The 23079-nt window shown below is 36.0% G+C and overlaps 1 protein-coding gene across 1 annotated transcript in view; it reads left to right on the top strand.

Moving 5' to 3' along the window:
* Positions 1–4100: 4100 nt before the first annotated feature.
* Positions 4101–23079, top strand: part of PDS5A (PDS5, regulator of cohesion maintenance, homolog A (S. cerevisiae)) — a gene marked incomplete at its 3' end in the record, with an annotated part of 33029 nt that continues 14050 nt past the window's right edge. The window contains exons 1-15 of the mRNA XM_009073190.1: positions 4101–4304; positions 4697–4783; positions 5519–5616; positions 6083–6209; positions 8522–8602; positions 10383–10523; positions 11738–11853; positions 12631–12725; positions 13528–13673; positions 17847–17998; positions 20113–20226; positions 20829–20910; positions 21683–21731; positions 21852–21991; positions 22726–22841. Of these exons, the coding sequence (XP_009071438.1) occupies positions 4101–4304; positions 4697–4783; positions 5519–5616; positions 6083–6209; positions 8522–8602; positions 10383–10523; positions 11738–11853; positions 12631–12725; positions 13528–13673; positions 17847–17998; positions 20113–20226; positions 20829–20910; positions 21683–21731; positions 21852–21991; positions 22726–22841 (1748 nt within the window). The remainder of the gene's footprint in view (positions 4305–4696; positions 4784–5518; positions 5617–6082; positions 6210–8521; positions 8603–10382; positions 10524–11737; positions 11854–12630; positions 12726–13527; positions 13674–17846; positions 17999–20112; positions 20227–20828; positions 20911–21682; positions 21732–21851; positions 21992–22725; positions 22842–23079) is intronic.

Below are 23079 nucleotides of genomic sequence, written 5' to 3'. Positions count from 1 at the left end.
TTTAACTTCTTTGATTTTCAGTGTGTTAATAACATGCCAAGAATGACTTTAGCAGTCTTCATTTAGCTGTTCTCACTAGTTTGAGTGAAGGCATTTTCATTTCTTCAGTGTTATAATCAGGTCTTATATTTTACTTACATGTTTGCAGATCCTGGAAGAGTAAAATTGTGGTCTGATGCTTAGAATTTCATGGTACTGTGGTAAAAATGGCAATAATGACAATTTCTGGAATAGTTTTAGCACTTACTTTTGCAAGCTAACTAAAGCATCAGTATGTGATAACTCAATTCAGATGCATTCAATGGAAAGCAATGCTGAACGAATTTAATAATAAATTTGCATAGCTGTATTTTGTTTACAGTTGCTAGCAATTAATGTTTAATTTGAGTGCTTAACTGTTTGGAAAAGAATGGATGATGCTACATTAATGTGCTTAAAGAATATTTTTCTGTCTCCTGCTTTTTGCACAGAGGACAGTAACAAGTTGGGTTTTTTTGTGGTGAAAGCTGCTAAGTCTGTTGAGTTTTATATAAATGAGTGTTCTAGCTAGAGTTGTTTCGACTGTACAACAATACTTCATTTAGACAATAGTACTGTAATTTGAAAAAGTGATGGGTTCCTGTTACAGTTTGGTCACTTTTTCCAGGAGTAAAAACTGTCTTGGCATGATAATGGGTAGTTTCCAGTTTGGAAATTTAAAACATTAAATTATTTGGACCTTTAGTCTTTTTTTAATCGATAGTTTCTTTGAGGTTTTCAGTTTCATTAGCAGATTCTTTTAGTAGATCAATTTCTAGCTGTCAGAATTAATATTGGTATTGCAGTGGTGTGGCTGAAAAAAGTTTGACTATGAAAATATTTCTAAACCAATTATGAGCATTTCTTCATAAGGTGTTATAACTGCTTCATAAGATGTTATCAGTATTTATTAGGCATCATGCAGCTTGCATCCTGCTTTTTTCCCCCTTTAATTTCTCTAAGAAACTCCTAATTTGTAACAAGAAGTGTAATGGAATTACAGGAAATGTGCAAAGAGTAGGAACTATGACTGCAGTACAGTTTAAGAGTTTTGGGAAGGGCTGGATAAGTATGCTGAATTTTACATGTTAATATTTCTATTGATTCTCTGCATCCCAACGAACAGCAATCCCAGGTGATTAGAAGTAACTTTGCTTCATCAGATCTTAACACAGAAAGTAACTTGCAATAGGTTGTCATTTAATTTCTTGTGAGCTATAGTCCTAGACCAAGAGTTTGCATTAGGTGTGGTATAAACATGGGCAGAGGAGGGGAAGGTACTTTCTGTGGCAGAGGAACCAAAACAATGGGTGGCTGCAGGGAGAAAGATGGGAGTGCCCTAGGGAAACCTGGAACTGTTGTTGGCCAGTGTATTGTAATTGAGGATATGCAGTTCTGTTAAGAGTTAGTGATTTCATCAGACAAACAGTATCTTGCACTTCTGAAGACTTAACCTGCTGCATTGCTTGTTGCTTGGCTATGGGCACTGCTCCCCAGCTGTAGCATTTTTGATATGATTAACTGCAGCAAATTATTAGAATTATTTTGCTTAATTATGTCAGTCCAACAAATTTATGGATTGTACTTAAATGCAAGTCTTTATTAATTCCCCTTTCCCCAAATCCTGTAGGTCTCCTGCCACTAGCAAGAATTTACATCATGCTTTAACCATGGTATAGTTCTCTGTAGTTTGTTTATATATTACTATCATTTTTTGCATTTTATTGTATATTTTTGTGTGGCTTACACATGTTATTTGTATCTGGGATCCTAGATAAAGACCAAGATAGTATTCTGTTCATTTTTTGTGTGTGCCATAAACAGCGTCATGCCCCAAGACTGAGCAAACAAAAGACAAAAGCAGATTTGAGACTATAAAGAAACAATGGAGCAAACATAGATCAGTAGGGTAAATAGCAGTTGTAGCTTGCTAGTGGTCAAGTTATTCTACAAGTGTTGTTTTGTAATAGAAAAGAAATCTGGGTATTTGCTGGCAGTTCCTTCCAAATACAAGAGCAGCATAGGAAAATCCCTGTGTCTTGGTGTTGGTGTGTTTTCAAACAAGCAAGGCAGTACTGAAGACTATAGTTTGATTACTTTAATCCCAGAGTATCCTAACATTTTGTAACTGAATGGGACAGTTGTGTGAGTTTTCACAGCCCTATGCTGCTTTACCTTGGCTGGTTTGGACACATCAGAGAGAGGATATAGGCAAGATTTATGCATATTGTCATATGAATATGGGAACCTAAAGAGAGTTATGAAACTTATAATACATATAGGGAAAAAGGAGATCAGGCTTATGGCAAAGATCAAAAGGTTGCTTATATAGAGGATCTGTAAAATTGGTAGAACAACTGGGAAGGACTTCAGTGGGACAGATTTATATGGTACAGATACAGTTTGTCATCGATCTCTAGCATAGGGCCACAGATCTCTTGGACCTTTCTGCCCTCTTCTTAAAGCTTTCAGTAACAGTTACCTGAATCCCATGCTGCAAGTCAAGGCCATTATTCCTTGTCCTGCCACCAGCAGAGAGAGAGTGTGTGGTGTGAGATTTTTTTGATGGGGTTATTTTGTTTTGGTGGGAGTTTTTGTGCGTTTTGGTTTGGTGGTCGCATTGGGTGTTTTTATTTGGCTGTTATCGGGGAGTTTGTTGTTGGTTTGGTTAGGTTTTTTTAACCTTCCTGATTGAAAGAATCTGGTAGGTTTTGAAGAGTATGTTATCTGTTTTTTTTAAATTCTGGAAGGGGACAGGTGATCACAGAATATACTGAGTTGAATGTTAGGGAAACAGAGCAATGCAGACAGAATTTGGATCTGTATGGGCTGTGGCTGTAAAGCTCTTTTATTCTGTTTGTTGTTTGTGGGATTTTTCTCCTCTCTATCTTGAATTTTGGTTTGTGGTAATTTGCTTCACAAAGGATTAGACTTGTATGTTTGTAGAAATTGAGAAGGGGTTTAAAGTAATGTACTGTAGGAAAGGTTGCTGTCAAACATTTGATTATAGGGTCTGCTGAGTTTAATACTGTATTTCAAAATGCAGGAAGGAATTAAAGCTGAAAGACAGTGTTTTCCTGTTGGAAGCAGGGACATGCCTAATAATGGAGGAACAGCCTTGGTTTCATTTGAATGACGTGATAACAAAAAAATTCTGGTTAGAGGAAGAAATGTGTTTATTAACTGTGTGAGCTCAGTCTTTTCTTGTGTCTTACTGTTAATATTCTAGAGGTGAACTTGACCTATCAAGATTTATCATTCTTTGTTTTCTCTTGTATGTTTAATGCCTGTACTGTGTGTACTGTGTCTGTAGTGGGCATACTAAATCCTATTGGTATGCAGTGTGTCTGTCCTTCACAATTTTATCTCTAAGGATGCTCAGGTGACATGGAAGAATGGAACACAGAGACCAGTTTGACTAAGGTCACACTAAGAATCTCTGGCACATTTGCCCATGCTGTGCTGACATCCTAGAAGTCATTCTTATCCTTCAACAAACCCTATTTCAGAAGTTAGATCTGCAGCTTTTTCTTTCTTCAAGCTGTCTTCACTTTCAGTTTTGTGAGATCATTATGTTGAGAAGTTTCAATTAACTGGGGTTATATAATAATTTTAAAATAAACAAATATGGTGACATTTCCTAAGAATTAGTGCTCCTTAGCTGTACTAGAAGAAATAAGGAAACCACATAGTTGGTGTTTTTTTTTTAATTATATTGATAAAGCTATAAATGTGGATCTGAAATTGATGTGGGACTGCTTTGAGAAAGAGATGCCACCATCTCCAACCTCATCAGTGTACAGCACTGTTTCTGTGCTGTACCTCAGGTCAAGGTTGACAAAGTAAACAGAACGGCAAAGTGTTTTTCAGTGTCTGCATTTGTAATACCAAGTTCAATAAACATTTAAGTATCAGATGAATGCTGCTTTCTGGTATCTGTCCTTACAGAAAAATGGCAGTCCTGTGATGATGCAGCAGAACATGTATTGGTAGCACTACATCCTTTGAAAAAGTATTGTTAGTAATTGGGGGTAAAAGCAGAAAGCATTCAAATGGATTTTTTTTTTCCCTGTGTTTCTCAGATGGTGGTAAAAACCTTCATGGATATGGACCAGGACTCAGAAGACGAGAAGCAGCAGTATCTCCCATTAGCCTTGCACCTTGCATCTGAATTTTTCCTCAGGAATCCCAATAAAGACGTTCGCCTCCTTGTAGCATGTTGCTTGGCTGATATCTTTCGTATCTATGCTCCTGAAGCTCCATATACTTCCCATGACAAACTTAAGGTAAAATACTTCTTAAAATAAAGGATTTCTTCCTACCTCATTCTCTTATTGAGGAAAAGAAAAGTCACCCCTTCCCCCTCCTGCCCCAAACAAACCAACCAACTCCCCCCACCCTAAACCTAATGGAATCCCATTTATATTGATGGTCAGTTTTATTGAAGACATGTTGGTTTAATCCTGTGAGTCAATGCAGTGCCTAAGGGCCAAGCATGTGTAGAGGAATGGTAGATGACCAGTATCTTTGCTGGTGATATCTTTCTGTCAGTGCCTAAAAATAGAGAGTGTAATGTTCTCATATGTGAAAGTGTGGGTACATGTCACTACCAAATGGTTGTATTTCTGTTCTCTGCTGAATCAAGACTGTAAACATTTTATTGTGTTTTTTTTGACAGGACATATTCTTGTTTATTACAAGACAATTAAAAGGCTTGGAGGACACGAAGAGCCCTCAATTTAACAGATACTTTTACTTGTTAGAGGTAACTTTCACTAGATAGTATTTGCTCAGTGTAATCAGTCTTTCTCCAGATGTGCCAGTATGCCTGGGAAATTTCTTGTATTCTGTAAATCACACCACTCTCATTAATGTTCAATGAACTCCTGCTTTTAGTAGCTATAATTCTGTTTGCATTTAGTAAGTTCATCAGCCTGTAGTTGAGGACATGTTAAAATGACTGGTATTTATTAGCTTTTAGCCTTTATATTACAATTCTATACATTGTTTTTCTTAGCAAGAGAGAAAATTTCAAATGCTGATTAAAATGCAAATGTGCTTATGTTAATGATGGGAGAAGGGATATAAGATTTTTTGCCCTAAAAACATCACAAAACCAAACTCTTGACAAGAACTGGGATGTGTTTCAGGGTGCATTGTAGAACAGTATCTTGTTTATAAACCTTTAATTGATGTTTAGAATTGTGTTGTTCCATAGCATGAAGAAAAAAATAGGGACTTAAATTAAGAATTCCTGTCAATCTGCTTTTATACATAAGAAATTAGATTATTCTATATTTAGATTTTTTTCTGGATATGTCTTGCAAAGCCCTTTTATGTCAGGAGCTGTTTATATGCAAGCAAATATCCAGTCTCTTTCCCCAAAGGGTTTACAATCTTTTGTATATTATTTTTTCTTAAATAATGTAACTAATATGGTTATATTTATGTGCCTTAACGTGCAGTTGTAATATCCTGAATATCCTATCTTTTGTTTTAGAATTTAGCTTGGGTTAAATCTTACAACATCTGCTTTGAGTTGGAAGATTGCAATGAAATTTTTATTCAGCTTTTTAGGACTCTTTTTTCAGTTATCAAGTAAGTTGAATTGCTTCCATTGTATTAAACTGTCAAAATATCATCAGTTTTGAAGGTAGACTGGGTCCTAGCATAGTCTGCAGATAAATATGTCTGAACAGAACAAGTCTTTATTTCTCCAAATGAAGAGATGGGGAAAGCAAATGAGCGTGAATTACTGACAGTATGGAGGGGGGGTGTGTCTGCAAGTAGGTGTGTTGTAAAATTTCTTGTCCATGTTACAAGAGTATGCTTGTTTCTGATTCATTGATTTACATTTTTATTTCCTTGGTGGTTGTTACAAGCAGACCTAGATTGTTCTAGGTTTTTAAACCTTTCTATAAGAGTGAAGGGCACATAAAATAGTTTTGAGATGTGGAGAGTGTAAGGGAGGGCAAGCTGGCCAGTGTTAGATATTGTTTCTTAACTGTACTCTTAATATTTGTCAGGGTCTGAAAATTTAATATAATATTCTTTATGATCTTAGTAATAGCCACAACCAGAAGGTACAAATGCATATGCTGGATTTGATGAGTTCTATCATCATGGAAGGCGATGGAGTAACTCAGGAGCTGCTGGACTCGATTTTGATTAACCTCATTCCTGCACACAAGGTCTGCAAAGTGAAATGTTACAGTAGTTTGCCATTATAAGAACAATAATTTCATTGCCTTTTGCATGTTGTGTATCTCTTCACACATTTTAGCCGTTGCAACTGTTTTCTTTCCCCCCAGTCTTGTAAGAGTGGATTGAAAATTTCCTTTGGGAATTACTGATGCTGTTCATTAGCTGTATCTAGATTATTTGATATCAAGAGATTGTGCCTACTTGCCACTGCAGGGTCTCTGTACTGAAACAGAAATAAAGTGATTCCAGGCAAATGCCATAGGAAAACATTATGTCATAAGGATTGTGGGTTGTCAGTTGTTTTACTTTGGGGATTCGTTGGGGTTTTTGAATTGAAAAGATGTGAAGTATCTTTTAATTAAAACGACAAAAAGTGTGTGTGTGGAGGGAAAGACTTTCCCAAGACTTCTGTGGTGTCTTGCTGCTTGCCTCAGCTTGCCTTTCAGACTTTCCTCCACCTCACTAGTTGTGCTTCACACCTTCACATTTCCCTGTTTAACTCAATTATAAGGGATAAAGTGACACCCACACCACACCCCCATTCCTAGAGGAATTTTATATGAGCACCTCCTCAAAGAGGAGGTCACTGGGTCTGCAGTTGAGCTTTTGAAGTACCTTTACTGTAATGCCTAAATGAATTTGAAACAAGAATAAACACAACTCCTTGAGCTGTGAAATAAGGGAAAATGAGATGGTGGCTGGTGTTGCTTTGCATTGACCAAGAAGATTCCCTTGCTAAAATGCTTGTTACTCTTACTGAAAATTTTTAAGTTAAAAGTTGAAAGTTAAAATAATGACAGAATTCAGGCAGCTTCATCCATGACTACATAATTAAAGTTAAATTAGCACATAAAAGCAGGAATTACTCCTTTGATTAGCCAAAGAGGGAGAAGTCATGAAAATGCATGGCACAGGAGTGACTAAGCCATGGCCATTGTCATTTACCTGTGAAATCTCAGCATCAGGTGTATAAAAGTATCTGTTGTCTGAAGTCAGTTTGCATTCCTTCTGTCATGGTCATGAGACAGGAGAACCATCTATCAAATAATTTTTATTGACAGCAATGAGATAATGTCTTATTAAAACTGCTAACAGAAAGACAGGCCTCTTACAACAATAGAAAAAGAGTCCTTTTGAAAAGACATCATCCCTTGTAAGGTTTTATCCTGATTAATTATAGGCAGTAGATAACAGGAATGGATATAGAAGAGTGGACATGTGTGTGTCAGGTTTGGAGAGAAAGTGTTGGGATTCTTTTTTTCATTTGAGATGACTTTGTCTTCTGTAATGAGGCATCAGTTCAGTGTGTTGGTGACTGAGGAGATACTTGTGTGAGCCTCTGGCCATTTGTTTCTCTTTAGGATCAGTTGATGAACTGTCCTTCAGTTTGTCACCTCATTAGTTAAAGAACATGAGGGAGTTGTTCTCAGTGTACATTTGCCAAATACTGTCTTTCCAAGAATCAGTCATCCCTAGGCTTTACCTGCATTTTGTCTGCAGTCGTTCGTAATTTTCAGGGCAGTCAACTAATCCACTTTTTTTTTCTTTCCTTCGAACCTGCATTAATCCCTAGATGATATGAGATACTGCATATTGGATTTATGCAGACTTGGACAGACACATTTTTCAGATGTGCAGTTACATTCCTTATCTTGCTGAAGAGTAATAAAAACCATGTTCAGATTTGTCATGATGCAGTCTAACTTGAAAAGTGTTCAGCTAACTCTGCCCAAGCGTAGGTGGTTGCTGTGGGTTCCCTGTGAACTGTCTCAGAGCATACAGTACAGTCAGTGGAGAAATCAGTGCAGTTTTACCCTCTAGACAAGGCTGAACTTTGCTACAGGGTGTATCTTTATTGAGTCTGAGCAGGGAGAGAACTTGTGTTTAAATACTAAGTTAGGCTTCTTCATTTTTCAGTGGCAAAATTTGGTGCACGTTAATTTTCAAAGTATGGAATTGTTTCTTCAGATTTTTAAATGTAATTGTGAAGACTTTATAGATATGAATGCATTGCTAAAGGTAACAGCTGAAAAAGTCTTAGAAGAATGTGCAGGAAGCAATGGTTTTGGGTTGGATTTCTGAATGTGTTCTAAGATTTCTCCAGGTGTGTAGTTGTGGAATTAGTTGAACTCAACTTGGATAGCTTTGTAAACAGATTGGTGGTGAAACATACCTTTCTAAGGTCATGGGCTTTGAGAAGGAAAAGTAAAGTAATCTGAAGTCATTTGTCTCTATAAAATTTTATGATGTTTTCGAAGTCATTTGTCTCTATAAAATTTTATTATGTTTTCTGTTTCAGAACCTTAATAAACAAGCGTTTGATCTTGCAAAAGTCCTGTTGAAAAGGACCGTCCAGACCATTGAACCGTGTATTGCCAATGTATGTAAACTGATGAATCCTTCTTACCTACAGTTAACAAGTACTAATGTCTTGAGTTGTTGGAGATTGGGTGAGGTGTTTTCTCTTTTAAATACTGTTTATAATGCCACATTTTGTAACGCCGCTACAAGAATACCATTTTCCAAATAGGCTGTTGTTAGGTTGGTTTAGTGAAACATGTGAGATGTTTGAAAGAAGTGAGGAGGAAATTAATTTTTTGCCTATCTCAGTCTAAAATTAAGGCTAAATCTTTGAAAATAGGTGAGCACCAAAACTCCTGATACAGCAAAAGGAATTGTTAGTACTTCCTGTGTCCAGTAAGTAGGCAGCTTCATTTCATACCAAGGTGTAGGATGAAGCATTTCAAACTACCAGCTCTTTACTAGATTTTTCTTCCCTCTCATACTTGCTGTAGCCCTAAAAATTAAGAGAATTTATTTATGAGGGTTTCTTCTACTATAATTTTTTTTGTTGAATGTCAGTGTTGTATGTTTTGCCTATTCATAATAGTTTACTGGGGGATGTGGTCTGATCCATTCTGTTGCCTTTTCTTGGCCAATAGAATTCTTAAAAGCCAAAGCAGTTTAAAAGGGGAATTAGGCAAATTCATGAAAGATTAATCAGGAAGTATTTAAAAGCTCAAGGAGTCTGACTAACTAGTACAACTTTAAAATTCCCCTGTTTCTTTAAGCTTTATAATTAGTCATAAGCGGAATACATAGTGACCTTTGAGTTGATTTAATACTGTTCTTCTTTCTTTTTCAAGTGTGTAATAGTTTTGTAGCATTTGCACTGCTCAAATAGTATTAACCCACAGTATCTATATAAAGTATATTAACATTTAACAAATCCAGAAGAAATAATTCATATTATAGGCTACTTCAGTTTCTTACTGTTAGGTTGCTAATAACTGTGATGCATCAGCATCAAATACCACGAGACATAACATCTGACATTTGATTTGAAGTAGAGAAGCTTCTTTTTCAGCATTTGATGATCTTCAGTTGAATTGGTTCTAAATGATAAGAAAATTAAAAATAAGATACCAGTGTGTTTTTTCTCAACATCTGCTGGATGAATATGCAGTTAAAATTAAAAATTCTTCTATTACCTGTAAATTTTTGCTGGGGAGATGGTTATTAATATTTTTAATTATTAAATTATCTTGAATTAAACTATTATCTCCCCTATGAGGACAGGCTGAGGCAGTTGGGGCTGTTCAGCCTAGAGAAGAGAAGACTGCGTGGAGATCTCATAGCACCTTCCAGTATCTGAAGGGGCTACAAGGAGCTGGAGAGGGAGTCTGTTAGGAACTGCAGTGATGGAGCAAGGGGTAATGGGTTCAAACTAAAGGAGGGGAACTTCAGCATAGATATTACAAAAAAGATTTTTACTGTGAGGGTGGTGAGACACTGGAACAAGTTGCCCAGGGAAGTGATGGCTGCCCCAGCCCTGGCACTGTTCAAGGCCAGGCTGGATGAGCCTTGAGCATCCTGATCTAGTGGGGAAGTGTCTCTGCCCATGACAGAGGTTGGGACTAGATGATCCGTAAGGTCCATTCCAGTCCCTAAATTCTATGATTCTATGATCTTGATAGAAGTAAAAGAACTGATTTGAGAAGGATATTTGCAATTTACTCAAGCCAGAATTATAGGGGTGAAATTGTGCATTGAGCACCTTCCCTTAGTATAAAAATAATGATACTATCTTAAAATATTTTTTATAAAACAGTTTGCACTGATGAAGGAAAATCTGCTAAATCATATTGTTTGTGTTCTAGTTCTTTAACCAGGTTCTGGTACTGGGAAAGTCTTCAGTAAGTGACTTATCAGAACATGTGTTTGACTTGATACAAGAGCTTTTTGCCATAGATCCTCATTTACTGCTGTCTGTCATGCCACAGCTTGAATTCAAGCTGAAGGTAGGTTACAGTGTAGCTTTGGACAAGCAATAAATTCCGTGTGGATATTAAGAGTGCAGAGCCATAGATTTAATACGTGTTCTACTGAAGGGGCAATAAATTCCGTGTGGATATTAAGAGTACAGAGCCATAGATTTAATACATGTTCTACTGAAGGGATAAAAAGTTTATCACTTAATTTTAAAGATGAATGTAATACTAAAGAAAGGATACTGGAAATTTGTATACAATGATGTGCTTTTTGTGCTTGCAAACATGTATTATGCACACAAAATATATATCATTATAGTGATTAATATATATAGTCTAATGCAAAAGTTCTGTACTTCATCTTTGGATTTCACCTGAAATTAAAAAAGTAATTAGGCTGAGGTTGGCTTATATCATTATAGTGATTAATATATATATAGTCTAATGCAAAAGTTATGTACTTAATCTTTGGATTTCACCTGAAATTAATAAAGTAATTAGGCTGAGGTTGGCTTAACTCATGAAATGCAAATGTGTCTGCCTCAGTATTGAATTGCAGAATTAAAAGAAAATGAAATAATGTTTAAATAATAAGAGGAAGTATTTCCAAATATTATCTCAAATTGTCATAATCAGTTAATAAGTCAGCTGACTTCTTCTGTATCCTTGATAATAGTTAATCTACCCTGATTTGGGAGTTTGTAGGTTTTTTAATTAAAAAGCTTTTTGTCTTGCATAAGATTGTAAGTGGACAAGAGAAATAATTTTATATATGTGCATGTAGGTTGTGGTGGCAACAAACAAAAGGAACCAAGAAAAAGGTCTTTGGTGAAATTATATATATCTTTTATTAGTGCACATCTACTTAGAACATCTTAATTGATGTCATTTTCATGCATATGAAATAGTCTTAAAGAATACTTCAAAATAAAAATGTCACTGCTTGTTGAAATTGTAAAGGATGTATGTTATTCAGACTTCTGTGTTGGTTTTTATTCCTGAAAGAGAAGGAATTTTCAAAGCACTGCCATCTATTCAGTGTCTGTAATGTGTTAACTTAATAGGTATTTGTGTATTTTCACTCATAGTAATCTAATATTCTAATTAGGCTAAGGATTATCAGGAATTATTTCAAACTCAGTTTTTAATCTAATGCTTACAAAAACAGAAAAGGAAGGCAGAAGTTCTTACTAAGGTATTCTGGATGGTGCTTTACAGTTCCTTGCTCATGTTTTGATTTTTAGAGCAATGATGGAGAAGAACGTTTGGCTGTTGTTCGTCTTCTGGCTAAACTCTTTGGCTCCAAAGATTCTGATCTGGCCACACAAAATCGACCTCTTTGGCAGTGCTTTCTTGGGCGGTAAGAGAAAGGGGATAGAACTGAATTTCTGTTGGCTTTGTTCTGAATTTTCTTACAGCATTGCATTTTTCAGTTTGTTTTTAGAGGATGTGACCATTTGTTTTTGAACAAGTTGCTTTGTTAAATCTTCAAAGCAGAGAATTGCAGACAGTTAGGTTTTAGCATGAGGAAACCTGAAGGAGTTCTGCTGTATTGCTGTCAGCTCTGGGCAGATAGGCTGGAGAGACAGCACACAACAGAAATTAAACAATAGCTATTCCAGCATTGCTTAAAATTTGATGCTGTTCAGATATATCTGCAGTTATATCTGTTTGGCTTGGCATTTACCTTTCTGAGTGAGGAGATATTTCCTTTTAAGTAAATATAGAAGTTTATGATTTCTTAAAAAATAAATTTTTTCAAGCAGTGTTTGTTCCATGACAGTTCATATTTTTATATTTCTGTGTGTGTGCACACTGGCACATACCTGATTTGACAGTGTATGGAGAATTATGTTTAAAAGTCACTGGACAAAATCCATTAGTTCATCATTTTATCCACATGCAGTGTATTCAGCCTTTAATTTTAGTTCTGACTTAACTTTCACAAGAAGTAGCAAAAATTCATATGAGGTGCCTTATGGAGATAAATTCAAAACATTTATATTCTATTATTTTGCCTTATAAAAGTACTCTGATAGTTAATGGAATAGATATCAACACATGTTACTACGTAGAGAATAATCTTGATTTGCAAGGCTAATTAAAAATTAACATTTGTCATCTTCTATCCCTCAAGGTTCAATGATATCCATGTCCCTGTGAGATTAGAGAGTGTGAAATTCGCCAGTCATTGTTTAATGAACCATCCAGACTTAGCAAAAGACCTCACTGGTGAGATGCTCATACAGGGGTTTAGAATAATCTGTGAAACAAGCAAGGAAGTGTATAATTATTTTTGTAACATGTATCAAGTCTGATGCTTGATGGAAGAGCCAACTACCGAGCAATTGATTTCTGCTAAAGTGCTAGTTATTAGAAAGAGAGGAGTGTGTGGACTTTGCAGTGAGCCTTTAAGAAGCTACTCACTGCAGAATGAATGTAAAAGAAATTTCAGATTCTAAAAACTTTTGGCATGTCAAAGCAAATACTGGTGCAACATCTTGATCTGTTTGAAAAAAACAGTCTCTGTGTTCCTAGTACTCTCTTCCACTGAGTTCAGAAAATGCCGTTTTGCTGATCTAAACTTTGAAGTTTCTTCCTTCACTTCAGCATCATTTTAAGTATGAACAGGATTTCAGGCTTAACTGAAAATCCTGTTCTTTTTTGATGCGAGCTGTCCTACAGCAGTTGTCAGTATTTTTTCATGTATTATTTACCTTTTTGACTCTCTGGGAATGAGTTTCTGCTCCTTTATTTTCAATATGTTCTAATCAGCTTTGTTTCACTTCATTGCTTGTTGCAGTGGAGGTTAACATGAAAGTGATTCACTTCTGTATTCTTTTGGCATTTACAGTTATCTAATTGCTTTATATTTCACATAGAATACATTAGAACAGAGGTTTCCTGTGGGTAGCTGTGTTTTATAGATTATATGGTCGTGACGTGACTGACATTTGTTCTAACACTTAATAATTTGGAATACATCACCCCTACATAAAAGAGCCAAACTTTCCCTTGTTTTTGATCATAACAGAGTATCTGAAGGTGAGATCACACGATCCTGAAGAAGCCATTCGACATGATGTTATTGTTACAATTATTACTGCAGGCAAGAGGGATCTCTCTCTAGTCAATGACCAACTGCTTGGCTTTGTAAGGGAGAGAACGCTAGACAAACGGGTAAGTTAAATGCTGTATTTTCAGGAATTACCTGCTTCTAATATACTTCAGTAAAACAAAAAACCCCCAAAGCTACAGAATCAGAGAACCTTAAGAGCTGACTTGTAACAAGAATGCTGCAGGGGAAGAATAATTTTCTTACAAAAGCTTCTTAATGTAGGTTCCATGTTATGGTGGCATCAGTCAAGTGTTGTCAAGCAAATAGGATCATTTGCTTGTGAGAAACACAGTCATATTTTAAGATCCTAAGAATTGTCACACATGTGTAGGCCATAGGTCCCTATAGCCCATTGTAATTCTCATAGTGGTCAGTTTTGACTGCCAGCAATTTGTGATTTAAGGATTTCTTAAGTCTGCTTGATCACATTCATCATAGCTTTGGAACATTATTCCATGTATGTATCAAGTTGTTTCATTAACTTATTTGTACTTTATAAGCATCAGTAAATACAAGTTTAATGCACATTTGGAAAACTAACTTCACTTGTTTGTTTTTAAACTTGTCTGATAATTTCACTGGGTATCTCATAGTTTTTGCATTATGTAAAATAATAAATATTCTTTGACCCACTTATGATTAATAAATATGTATACCATATCTTCTCTAGTTCTTTGCTTTCCAGTCTAAAGAATCATCTGATTAAATTCCACACAAATTGATTATTGCATACTTCTAGTCATTCTTGTCTGGATGTGGCCAGACTTGGCATTCACAGTGTGCACAGTGTGGTGTACATGCTTTAGGATAACTTGCTTTGCTTATTCTTAAACATTCTGGCTTTTTATGCTGTTTCTGAGCACTGAGCTGGCAATTCTGAGAAACATCCATGTTGTCTTTCTTGCATAATTTTAGATGATCTATTGCCACTGTACAAGCAGAGTTAATGCTGGTGGGAAAGCCTGGCCTTAATCTGAATTTCTTCCATTTCATATTGTACTGATTTAGTAGTGTGATATTTTTCTCCAATTCTTCATTATAATGTTAGATCTGACTGCTTCAGTGAATTTTATGCACACTGTTAGGTTCAATTTCTAATAATTTTTCATATGTTCAGTGTCAGATTTCTTTCTGATTCTGTCTACAGGTTCCCTTTGTTCCCTTCATTGTGAAAATTGATCATGGATTTCCACTCATTGTCCCCTATGTTTTAGTTAATAATTAATTTGTAACAGGATTTTAAGATCCTCTGATGTAAGACTTGGTTGGAAGATTTTTTGGGATCCTAATGCATTTTACTGATGTACTTCTGGACCTGCTAAAAGTTATTTTTTCTTAGACAAAACTTCCCATTATGTAAAGTGCAATGACTCATTTCCATAACTTATTTTTCAGTAGTGTTAGCTCTCTGTTGTTGGTGGTGTTCCCATTCCCAATCAGATATTCTGATGAGTGGCACGTTGTTCCTCTTGGGGTCCTTTGGTTTCCCTCACATTTGTTGTCTTCAATATGTTCATTGATCGACTGCAATAACAGAATAATTAGTATTTGGTATAAGATTTTGAAATTCCCATAGAAGTCATGGATGGCATAGCTCTTGGTCTTTATTTTGTTACTGCTCATTTTAGTAATTTTTTAAAATGCCTTCTAATGACACAGTAGGAAACCTCTTGAGACCTGACTCCTGGGATAAGTCTTGTCTGTCTTTTGGCTCTACAGAAGAAAGGATCTGGAAGGCTTCCTGCTTCTGGAAGCTTTGGTGAAGAGGTTTAATTAGTGTGCTTTTAATTGTTCAGATTTGAAACTTTTTCACATGCTTCATCAAGGATTTACTTTCAACTTGCCAGAGCTTATACTCTTTCCTGTGTACACTTTTATGGATGTGACTCCATGCTCTTTGGAGAGTGATGTTTAATATCTCTGTGCTGTGTAACTGTGTTGATTATTATTTTTTTTTTGGTTGTTGTTCTCTTTTGATAGGGGACATCCTTTCTATAGCCTATGACATTCTAGCTAGTTGCTTCAATTCCTTTAAAATTATTTTGTCTTTTTTTTTGTTCCCCCTTTTAAATGAGAATATTACTATAATGGATTTGGAAAACAGCACGTCATCTTTGCACAGAGAAATACTGATTTTGAGTATGTTCATTATGATAAAGCAGCTCTGCAGTTAGTTGTACCTGCAGCTTGACCTTCCATGTTTCTCAGGAGTGATTAAGATCACCTTCCTTCTTTTTCAGTCACTAAACAAATACGTCCAAAAAGTCATTTATGAGATCTAAAAACTTCAGTCACTAAACAAATACGTCCAAAAAGTCTTTTATGAGATCTAAAAACTTTGAGTGTAACCATCACTTCCCACTGGGACTTCCACCCAGTGAGAATGGGACATTTGTTACTGTGTCTTCTGCATGATGTCTGTTCTCCTTTAGCACATTGCAGTCAGTTTCCCAGATGCAGTACTAATTTCTGCAGAGCTAGGTCTTTTCAGTCCACATAGCTTTAAATCAGTGTCGTGGTACATAATGTTCCTAATATATTTGAGTAAGTGATTTCACACCAGTCATAGGTTTGATGATCTATTTCATTTCAAGGTTAGGTGTTTTTTCAGGCAATCATCAGTGAAGAATCACTTAATCCTAGCGTGATGTTTCTCTTACAATAATCTCTGGAGAGAGCTTTAATGAAAATATATCCTGAGGAGAAATTAAAATTGAGCATTGGCTAGAAATGACTAAAACAAATACTTAGCATTTGACGTAGATCTTAACAATATAATATGTCTTTGTAGATATAATTAGTGTTGTACAATGAAGATCAAGGACTCATAAACTTTCGGCTCTTTTTTTTTTTTTTTATTTTTATGATTTAATCTATCCATGTAACTGTCTTTTGATTTTCTGTGTAGGGTTTTCTCAGTTCCTGGTAGAGTGCATTATACCTGTTTTAGTTATTCTTTTGCCTTAAAAGAACTATATTGTCTTCTGCTGCCTGCATTTACCCTTTGTAGCCAGATTTCTATTGGAGAAACCTTCTACAAACTCCTAGGTGATCATTCATCAGTTTGACTTCATCTAACTCTTTAGGCCTGCAGTCATCTGTCAAATGAGTGTAGCTTTTACTGTGAGAAGAATACTTGTCCAACACGCTGAAGTAAAGTGGTGATTGTTTACACACTGACCTGTCATTTCAATTCTGCCTTTTGTCTGTATAAAACACTGAAAGTCTAAGTCATGCTTACTGGTATACTATTTAAGTGATTTGATTTTTCTCCCAACCATATTCTAATTGGCACAATATTAGTAAAGACAGCCTAAGGACTTTTCTAGGATAAAAGGTTTTGACTAAAAACAGATCTTTAAGAAACATCCTTAGCTGACTCTGTATGGGCATTTGTACAATGATAGCAGCAAAAAAAAATCCCAAACAAACCCCACCACCACCATCTGCAGTTTTCAAATCCACTTTTATTGGTCCAGATCGAAGAATAACTCTGGGAACAGGTGCTTCCTAAAAATTGCAATCCAGTATTTGATAATAATTATTCTGAGGAATATTCCATTGGAGGACTGTCACAAGGGTCTTTGCAGTGTCTTCACTTTTCAGAATGATTAGTTTCAGGAGACATTCTGAAAATGCTCAGGTACTTTTCCTTTATACTGGAGCAACCTTAAGAACCTGAGAAGGTAAGAGGAGAGTTTTGGCAGCTGACTTCCATTCCTGTTTCTCCTTTATGGTCTACAGACTTAGGCCCTTCAGATTGAAGTCAAAAAGTATGGAGAGGAGCCATAGGAACAGATTCTTGTTTTTCTTCACTGCTATAATACAGTGTGAGGCATGGAAAGAAGGAAGACTGCCTGTCTCTGGATAGATAAGCCTTCCAAATCCTGGTTCAAGGGGGCACTTACTCAGTCATACATGTTAAGCTGTGCTTAACGTTTTTCTGCTGGCTAGCTCCCAGATTTTCTTTGCTCAGCACAGAGGAGTAGTGGATTCCTCTGTACTGACAATACTTAATCTGCATAGTACAGGGAAGAGACTCCTTATGTAGGCTTTGCAAATTTTAATTTAGAGGCTCTAAACAGCATTTTTCAGCTTTTGAAGTGTCTAAATATAGGAGATAAAGTGGCTGTTTTGTCTTTCATGCTTTTCCATGTTTCCTGCATTTTGTGTATGTTTGATATTTATTTACCAAAACCACTTCCCCACCTTCTTTTCATTTCTTTCCCCTCAAGTGGCGAGTAAGAAAAGAAGCTATGATGGGTCTTGCCCAGCTATACAAGAAGTACTGTCTCCATGCTGAGGCTGGAAAAGATGCTGCAGAGAAAGTGAGCTGGATAAAGGATAAACTTTTGCACATATATTATCAAAATAGCATTGATGACAAGTGAGTCAACCTAAGCCTTCCTAATTTTAATTGCGTGGTGATAAGAGACACCCTGAAAATCTGTGCTTATCTTGGGAGAGCTGTTATATATCATTCTGTATTTGTGGGTTTATGTATGATGTATTTAATGATCATTAAGACATGTAGTTATATATTCAGGGTGGTTGCATTATCTCTTCGTGGATTTATTTTATTTACTGATGGAACTTGATCTGTGACAGGACGAGATTTTCATTAACTACTATGTAGAAAAAAATTGCTTTTACTGTGCCCAGTTCTTGTCTGCCTTACAGCATGTTAAAAGTCATGACCTGTGAGTGTTGTGCATGCACAGACCTCTCATTCTGGTATGCTGTGGCGAAATGGGCCTTTAAGTGGAAAAAAAGCTGAAAACATACGAGGGGTGCTTCCACTATTATCTTCCCTGGTTTGTCACTCAGACCTTTTAACTTTTGAAATACCACTTTGGTGTTGACAAAAGTATTTTGGCCAAGGATTTGGAAGAGAGTTTTCAACTGTCACTATAAATTGTCTTTCACAAGGAGAGCCACATTTTGAGATCATGCAAAGGTAGAATTTTAGCCTCGATTTTTTAATACAGCAGACACAAAAATTTCTTTGTAGTGTTTCTTAGCACCTTGTTTATACAGTCTGCTACCTCAGTGTGTTTTGTTATCTTGGTGACTAGTCTGAATGGGATAATAGCCTCCTTCAATTGCCAGGTATGATAGTGAATTTTTAACTACTGCAGGGGTGAAAGCTCTTGCTTTGTTCATCTGGCCAATGGTAAGTGGGCCAGAGTTACATATTTGATTAGCTGCCACCTTTTTTTTTAATTAAAAAAAACCCCAGAAGAAATGCATGGTTATCAGATGGAACACGCAGAAGTCACACTTGAAAGTCTGCTGAGATGGAAGTATCAAATAATGAAAAATCAGGAAATCTTCATATAATTTATACAAAGCTAATTCAGCGTATGTGTGTGCATAAAAATATACTTTAATTTGCATTGAGAGGTTTGTGCTTTTTCTAGCATGTTCATGTCCTGCTGTCAGTGCACAGGTTTGATAGTGAGCAGGGAATGAATCAAAGTTACATAGTGAATGGGGCAGATGTTTTCTGTATTCCTGCCCACGGAAAATGCAAAACACTGACGGAAATGAGGCAAGGAATTTTAACCAAAGAGTGTGTCATCAAAGCTGAGTTCCTTTCTCTGACGTGATTTCTTCTGAAAGTCTGATTAAGCTATTGAAACTAGTCTTTTCATGAGTAGGCATGAATTGTGTGCTGTTTGTTTTCTGGGTATCCACACTGAAAGATTGGTGGCTTGACTTTTAGTGTTCCTCTAGTTTAGTTTGGTACCCTGAATTTTAATTCAGATTCTACTAGTTTTTCAGGCTGACAATTAACTTCTTGCTCATTGGTACCCTGAATTTTAATTCAGATTCTATTAGTTTTTCAGGCTGGCAATTAACTTCTTGCTCATGCACACCATTGGGTTGATTTCCTGATCTCAGTGGAGGGAGAAATATATTTCAGTGTTACTGTTTCCTGATCTCAGTGGAGGGAGAAATACATTTCAGTGTTACCATTGGTGGAATTTTAAAGTTTTTGCACTTGAAGAGCTGTAGAAATGCTATCCTCTTTTAAGCCAGAGTCTGTCCTGTCCTTTAAACACATCAGCATAGGTCAACATTAGCTGACTCTGGCCTATTTTCCTTCCATAATGAGGGAAAAGAAGATAAAAAGCAGCAGTGAATGGCTCTGGTTTCAGTGATTTCTGATATTTCTTGCTTTTTCAGCTTGTCTGAGAGACAGTGGAGGGAGAAATACATTTCAGTGTTACCATTGGTGGAATTTTAAAGTTTTTGCACTTGAAGAGCTGTAGAAATGCTATCCTCTTTTAAGCAAGAGTGTGTCATGTCCTTTAAACACATCAGCATAGGTCAACATTAGCTGACTCTGGCCTATTTTCCTTCCATAATGAGGGAAAAGAGGATAAAAAGCAGCAGTGAATGGCTCTGGTTTCAGTGATTTCTGATATTTCTTGCTTTTTCAGCTTGTCTGAGAGATATCACCACTTTTGGACATGTACTATTTTTCTTATTCTACAGATTGCTGGTAGAGAAAATCTTTGCTCAGTATCTCGTTCCACACAATTTGGAAACAGAGGAGAGAATGAAGTGTTTATACTATTTGTATGCTAGCTTGGATCCAAATGCTGTCAAGTGAGTATAGTTTGTATTCAGCAAATACTTACCTTCTCAGGTGTCTCTAACCTCTCTATCATATAATTTGTATTGCCAACATATAAGTAAAAGTATAAGTAATGGATGCTTAGCATTATTTGCAAGTAGTATTTCAAAACATTTGCCATTTATATACAAACTCTGCATTCCATAGACAGATCCCTTGATGTTTGAGATGAGTGGGTTTGTCCATTCCTTTCCAGCAAATGAGAACAATGCAGAGTTCAAAGTATGCATGTCATGGCTTCTAGATTTGCACTCTGTTAGGGACCATGATGAAGATATTCCTAACTGTATTCTGGTTGAGTGTGGCCTGTTTTTCATTTGGGTGGTTGTAAGACATACTGTGGCCATCCTGCATATGTGAAAATGTTCCAAGAAGAACGAGGGAGTTGATGTTCTGTAAAAATATAAGATCAATTCCACCTTGTTTGGAACAGTTATTTTTAATACTGTAGGGTTTGATTGTACCTAGCAGATGTTGCACTTGTAAGATAAAAACGCAGTCTTGGTTATTGGTACATCCAGCATGTTCTTGTCGTGAATGAATTGGTAACTTTTCTGGTTTTCCATTTCTGCAGAGCACTGAATGAGATGTGGAAGTGCCAGAACATGCTAAGGAGTCACGTACGAGAATTGCTGGATTTGCATAAGCAGCCCACTGTACGGTTTGGGAAATCCTTACACTTCATCCAGAGGACCCTTTTGACCAATTTCCTGGGGGGGTTAATTCTATATTATTCATTAATACTATATTATGTGCAGTGTGACTTCATTATTCTGTTGATTGCCACATGTAGACAACATTCCATTCTCATTGAGTAAAGTTGCTTTCAGTAATGCTTAAAGGTGTATAACCTCTTCATGCTGATTATTATTTTACATTACTGCTCAATAATTTTGGAAAAAAGTTGTAAAAATTTTCAGGGTTTTTTTTGCTTTTGGCAGGCTTTTTTTCTTTCTCAGTTTATAGCATATTTTGAGAATGGAATGTGTTGTAACATAAAACAATAATTTCTTTGTTAGAAAACACAAGGTTTTAACTAGAATTTAACGAGAGTTTTACTTATAAGCATATCTTCAAACCAGTAGAAATTTATATAAAAGGGCATTGCTTTGGAGTTTTGGTGTGGGCCTTGGGGGAATTGTTTATTTGGGAGGATTGGGGTTTTTTCCAACAATTGATTTTGATCTGTTATGCAAATTAGTGTATTTTTGCAGTTGTTTGATATCACAGGAAGATTTTCCCCCTTCTTCTGTGTCTAGTATCTGCTAATGATACTGTTACACTATTCTGGTATCTGTTCTTGAAACAAAACCATAAGATTCCAGAGTAGAAAGTAGTGCTGCAGAAGAGCTAACAGATCAGCTTAAAGGTGCAATTTATAAAGGAGATATTGCTGATTTGTTTGTTTGTTTTTGCTGTTGTCCTCAGTCAGAAGCAAACAGTGCTGCCATGTTTGGGAAGCTGATGACCATAGCAAGTAAGTGTTAATATCTTACCTAAACTGTTACTACAGCATTCCTGGAGACTATATTTCTGTGAATATTTGCATACTGAAGTGGCTAATTGATCTTATTTTAAATTGTGTTTAATCATACAGAAAACCTTCCAGATCCTGGAAAAGCACAAGATTTTGTGAAGAAATTCAATCAGGTTCTGGGTGATGATGAGAAACTTCGGTCGCAGCTTGAACTGTTAATTAGCCCAACATGTTCTTGTAAACAGGCAGATGTCTGTGTGGTAAGGAAATGGAAAAGCAAACTTTTATACCTTCAGTATTTGTGATTAAAATTGTTACTTGGAATTAATGGTCTCTTTTTGTCCTAAACATGGGTTTTGCATGTTTCCATTTTTCATAAAATTCCTTTTTGGTTAACCTGTAGAGATTATGGAAAAGATCATTTATGATCATTATCTTGCTTCCTAAGGAAACATTAGCTTTATTCCTTCCTGAGATTATCACGCATAAAATCCAAAAGACTAATTTATTACTTTGAAATGCTCTTATTTCCATTGTGTTTTTTTGTGGTAGGGTTCCTAAACTGTCTTCTCACACTGGTGCAACTTCTGAGTACCAACAAGCCAAATGTTACACTATCTGCATGTTAATTTATTTTTCATCTTAGACTGTTCCTTTGAGATCAGTTTTTCTCATCTTATTTAACCTTTTCAATGAAAATACACACCTTAATATTAAATTGGACTTTTCCAGATTCTGCCAACCAGCATGTATTTCTTTTTTGTTGTTGTCCCAAAGTAAAGTAAACTCTTAACTAGAAACCTATTTAAATAGTTCGGTAAAGTATACCTGCTTCCAATATAAGATGATAAAGATTTGGAGATAACAACCCCCCTTAAAATATGTGTCACTGATTGTATAGACAACCTCTGTGGTAAAATGAAGGGACTATAAGATGTGTAAGAAGTAACAAAAAGAAAAATTACACTCATTTTACTGTCTGACATTCTTGCAGAGGGAGATAGCCCGGAAACTTGCAAATCCTAAGCAGCCAACAAATCCTTTTCTGGAAATGGTCAAATTTCTTTTGGAAAGAATTGCCCCTGTACATATTGACTCAGAAGCCATTAGGTAAGTTTGAAAGATCATCAACAATTGACTCATGAATGATCGTAAAGATGATGGGAATGAAAAAAATTTGTAAAAATATTTTATTGGGTTTTAGATTAGTCTATCCTAGCACTAAATGTCCTTTGTTTTTCATTTTTAGAAAAAATTAAATTATGTAGATGTATTCTTCTCCAGCAAACAGAGGGATGCAACTGTTTTGGTTTCAGTGCTGTCTGCAAATGATTTAAAAAATCAAGTT

The sequence above is a fragment of the Acanthisitta chloris genome, unplaced genomic scaffold, assembly GCF_000695815.1.
Source record: "Acanthisitta chloris isolate BGI_N310 unplaced genomic scaffold, ASM69581v1 scaffold22284, whole genome shotgun sequence".
NCBI lineage: Eukaryota > Metazoa > Chordata > Aves > Passeriformes > Acanthisittidae > Acanthisitta > Acanthisitta chloris.
The sequence above is the reverse complement of the archived record's forward strand: the minus strand, read 5'-3'. Positions and strand labels throughout refer to the sequence as shown.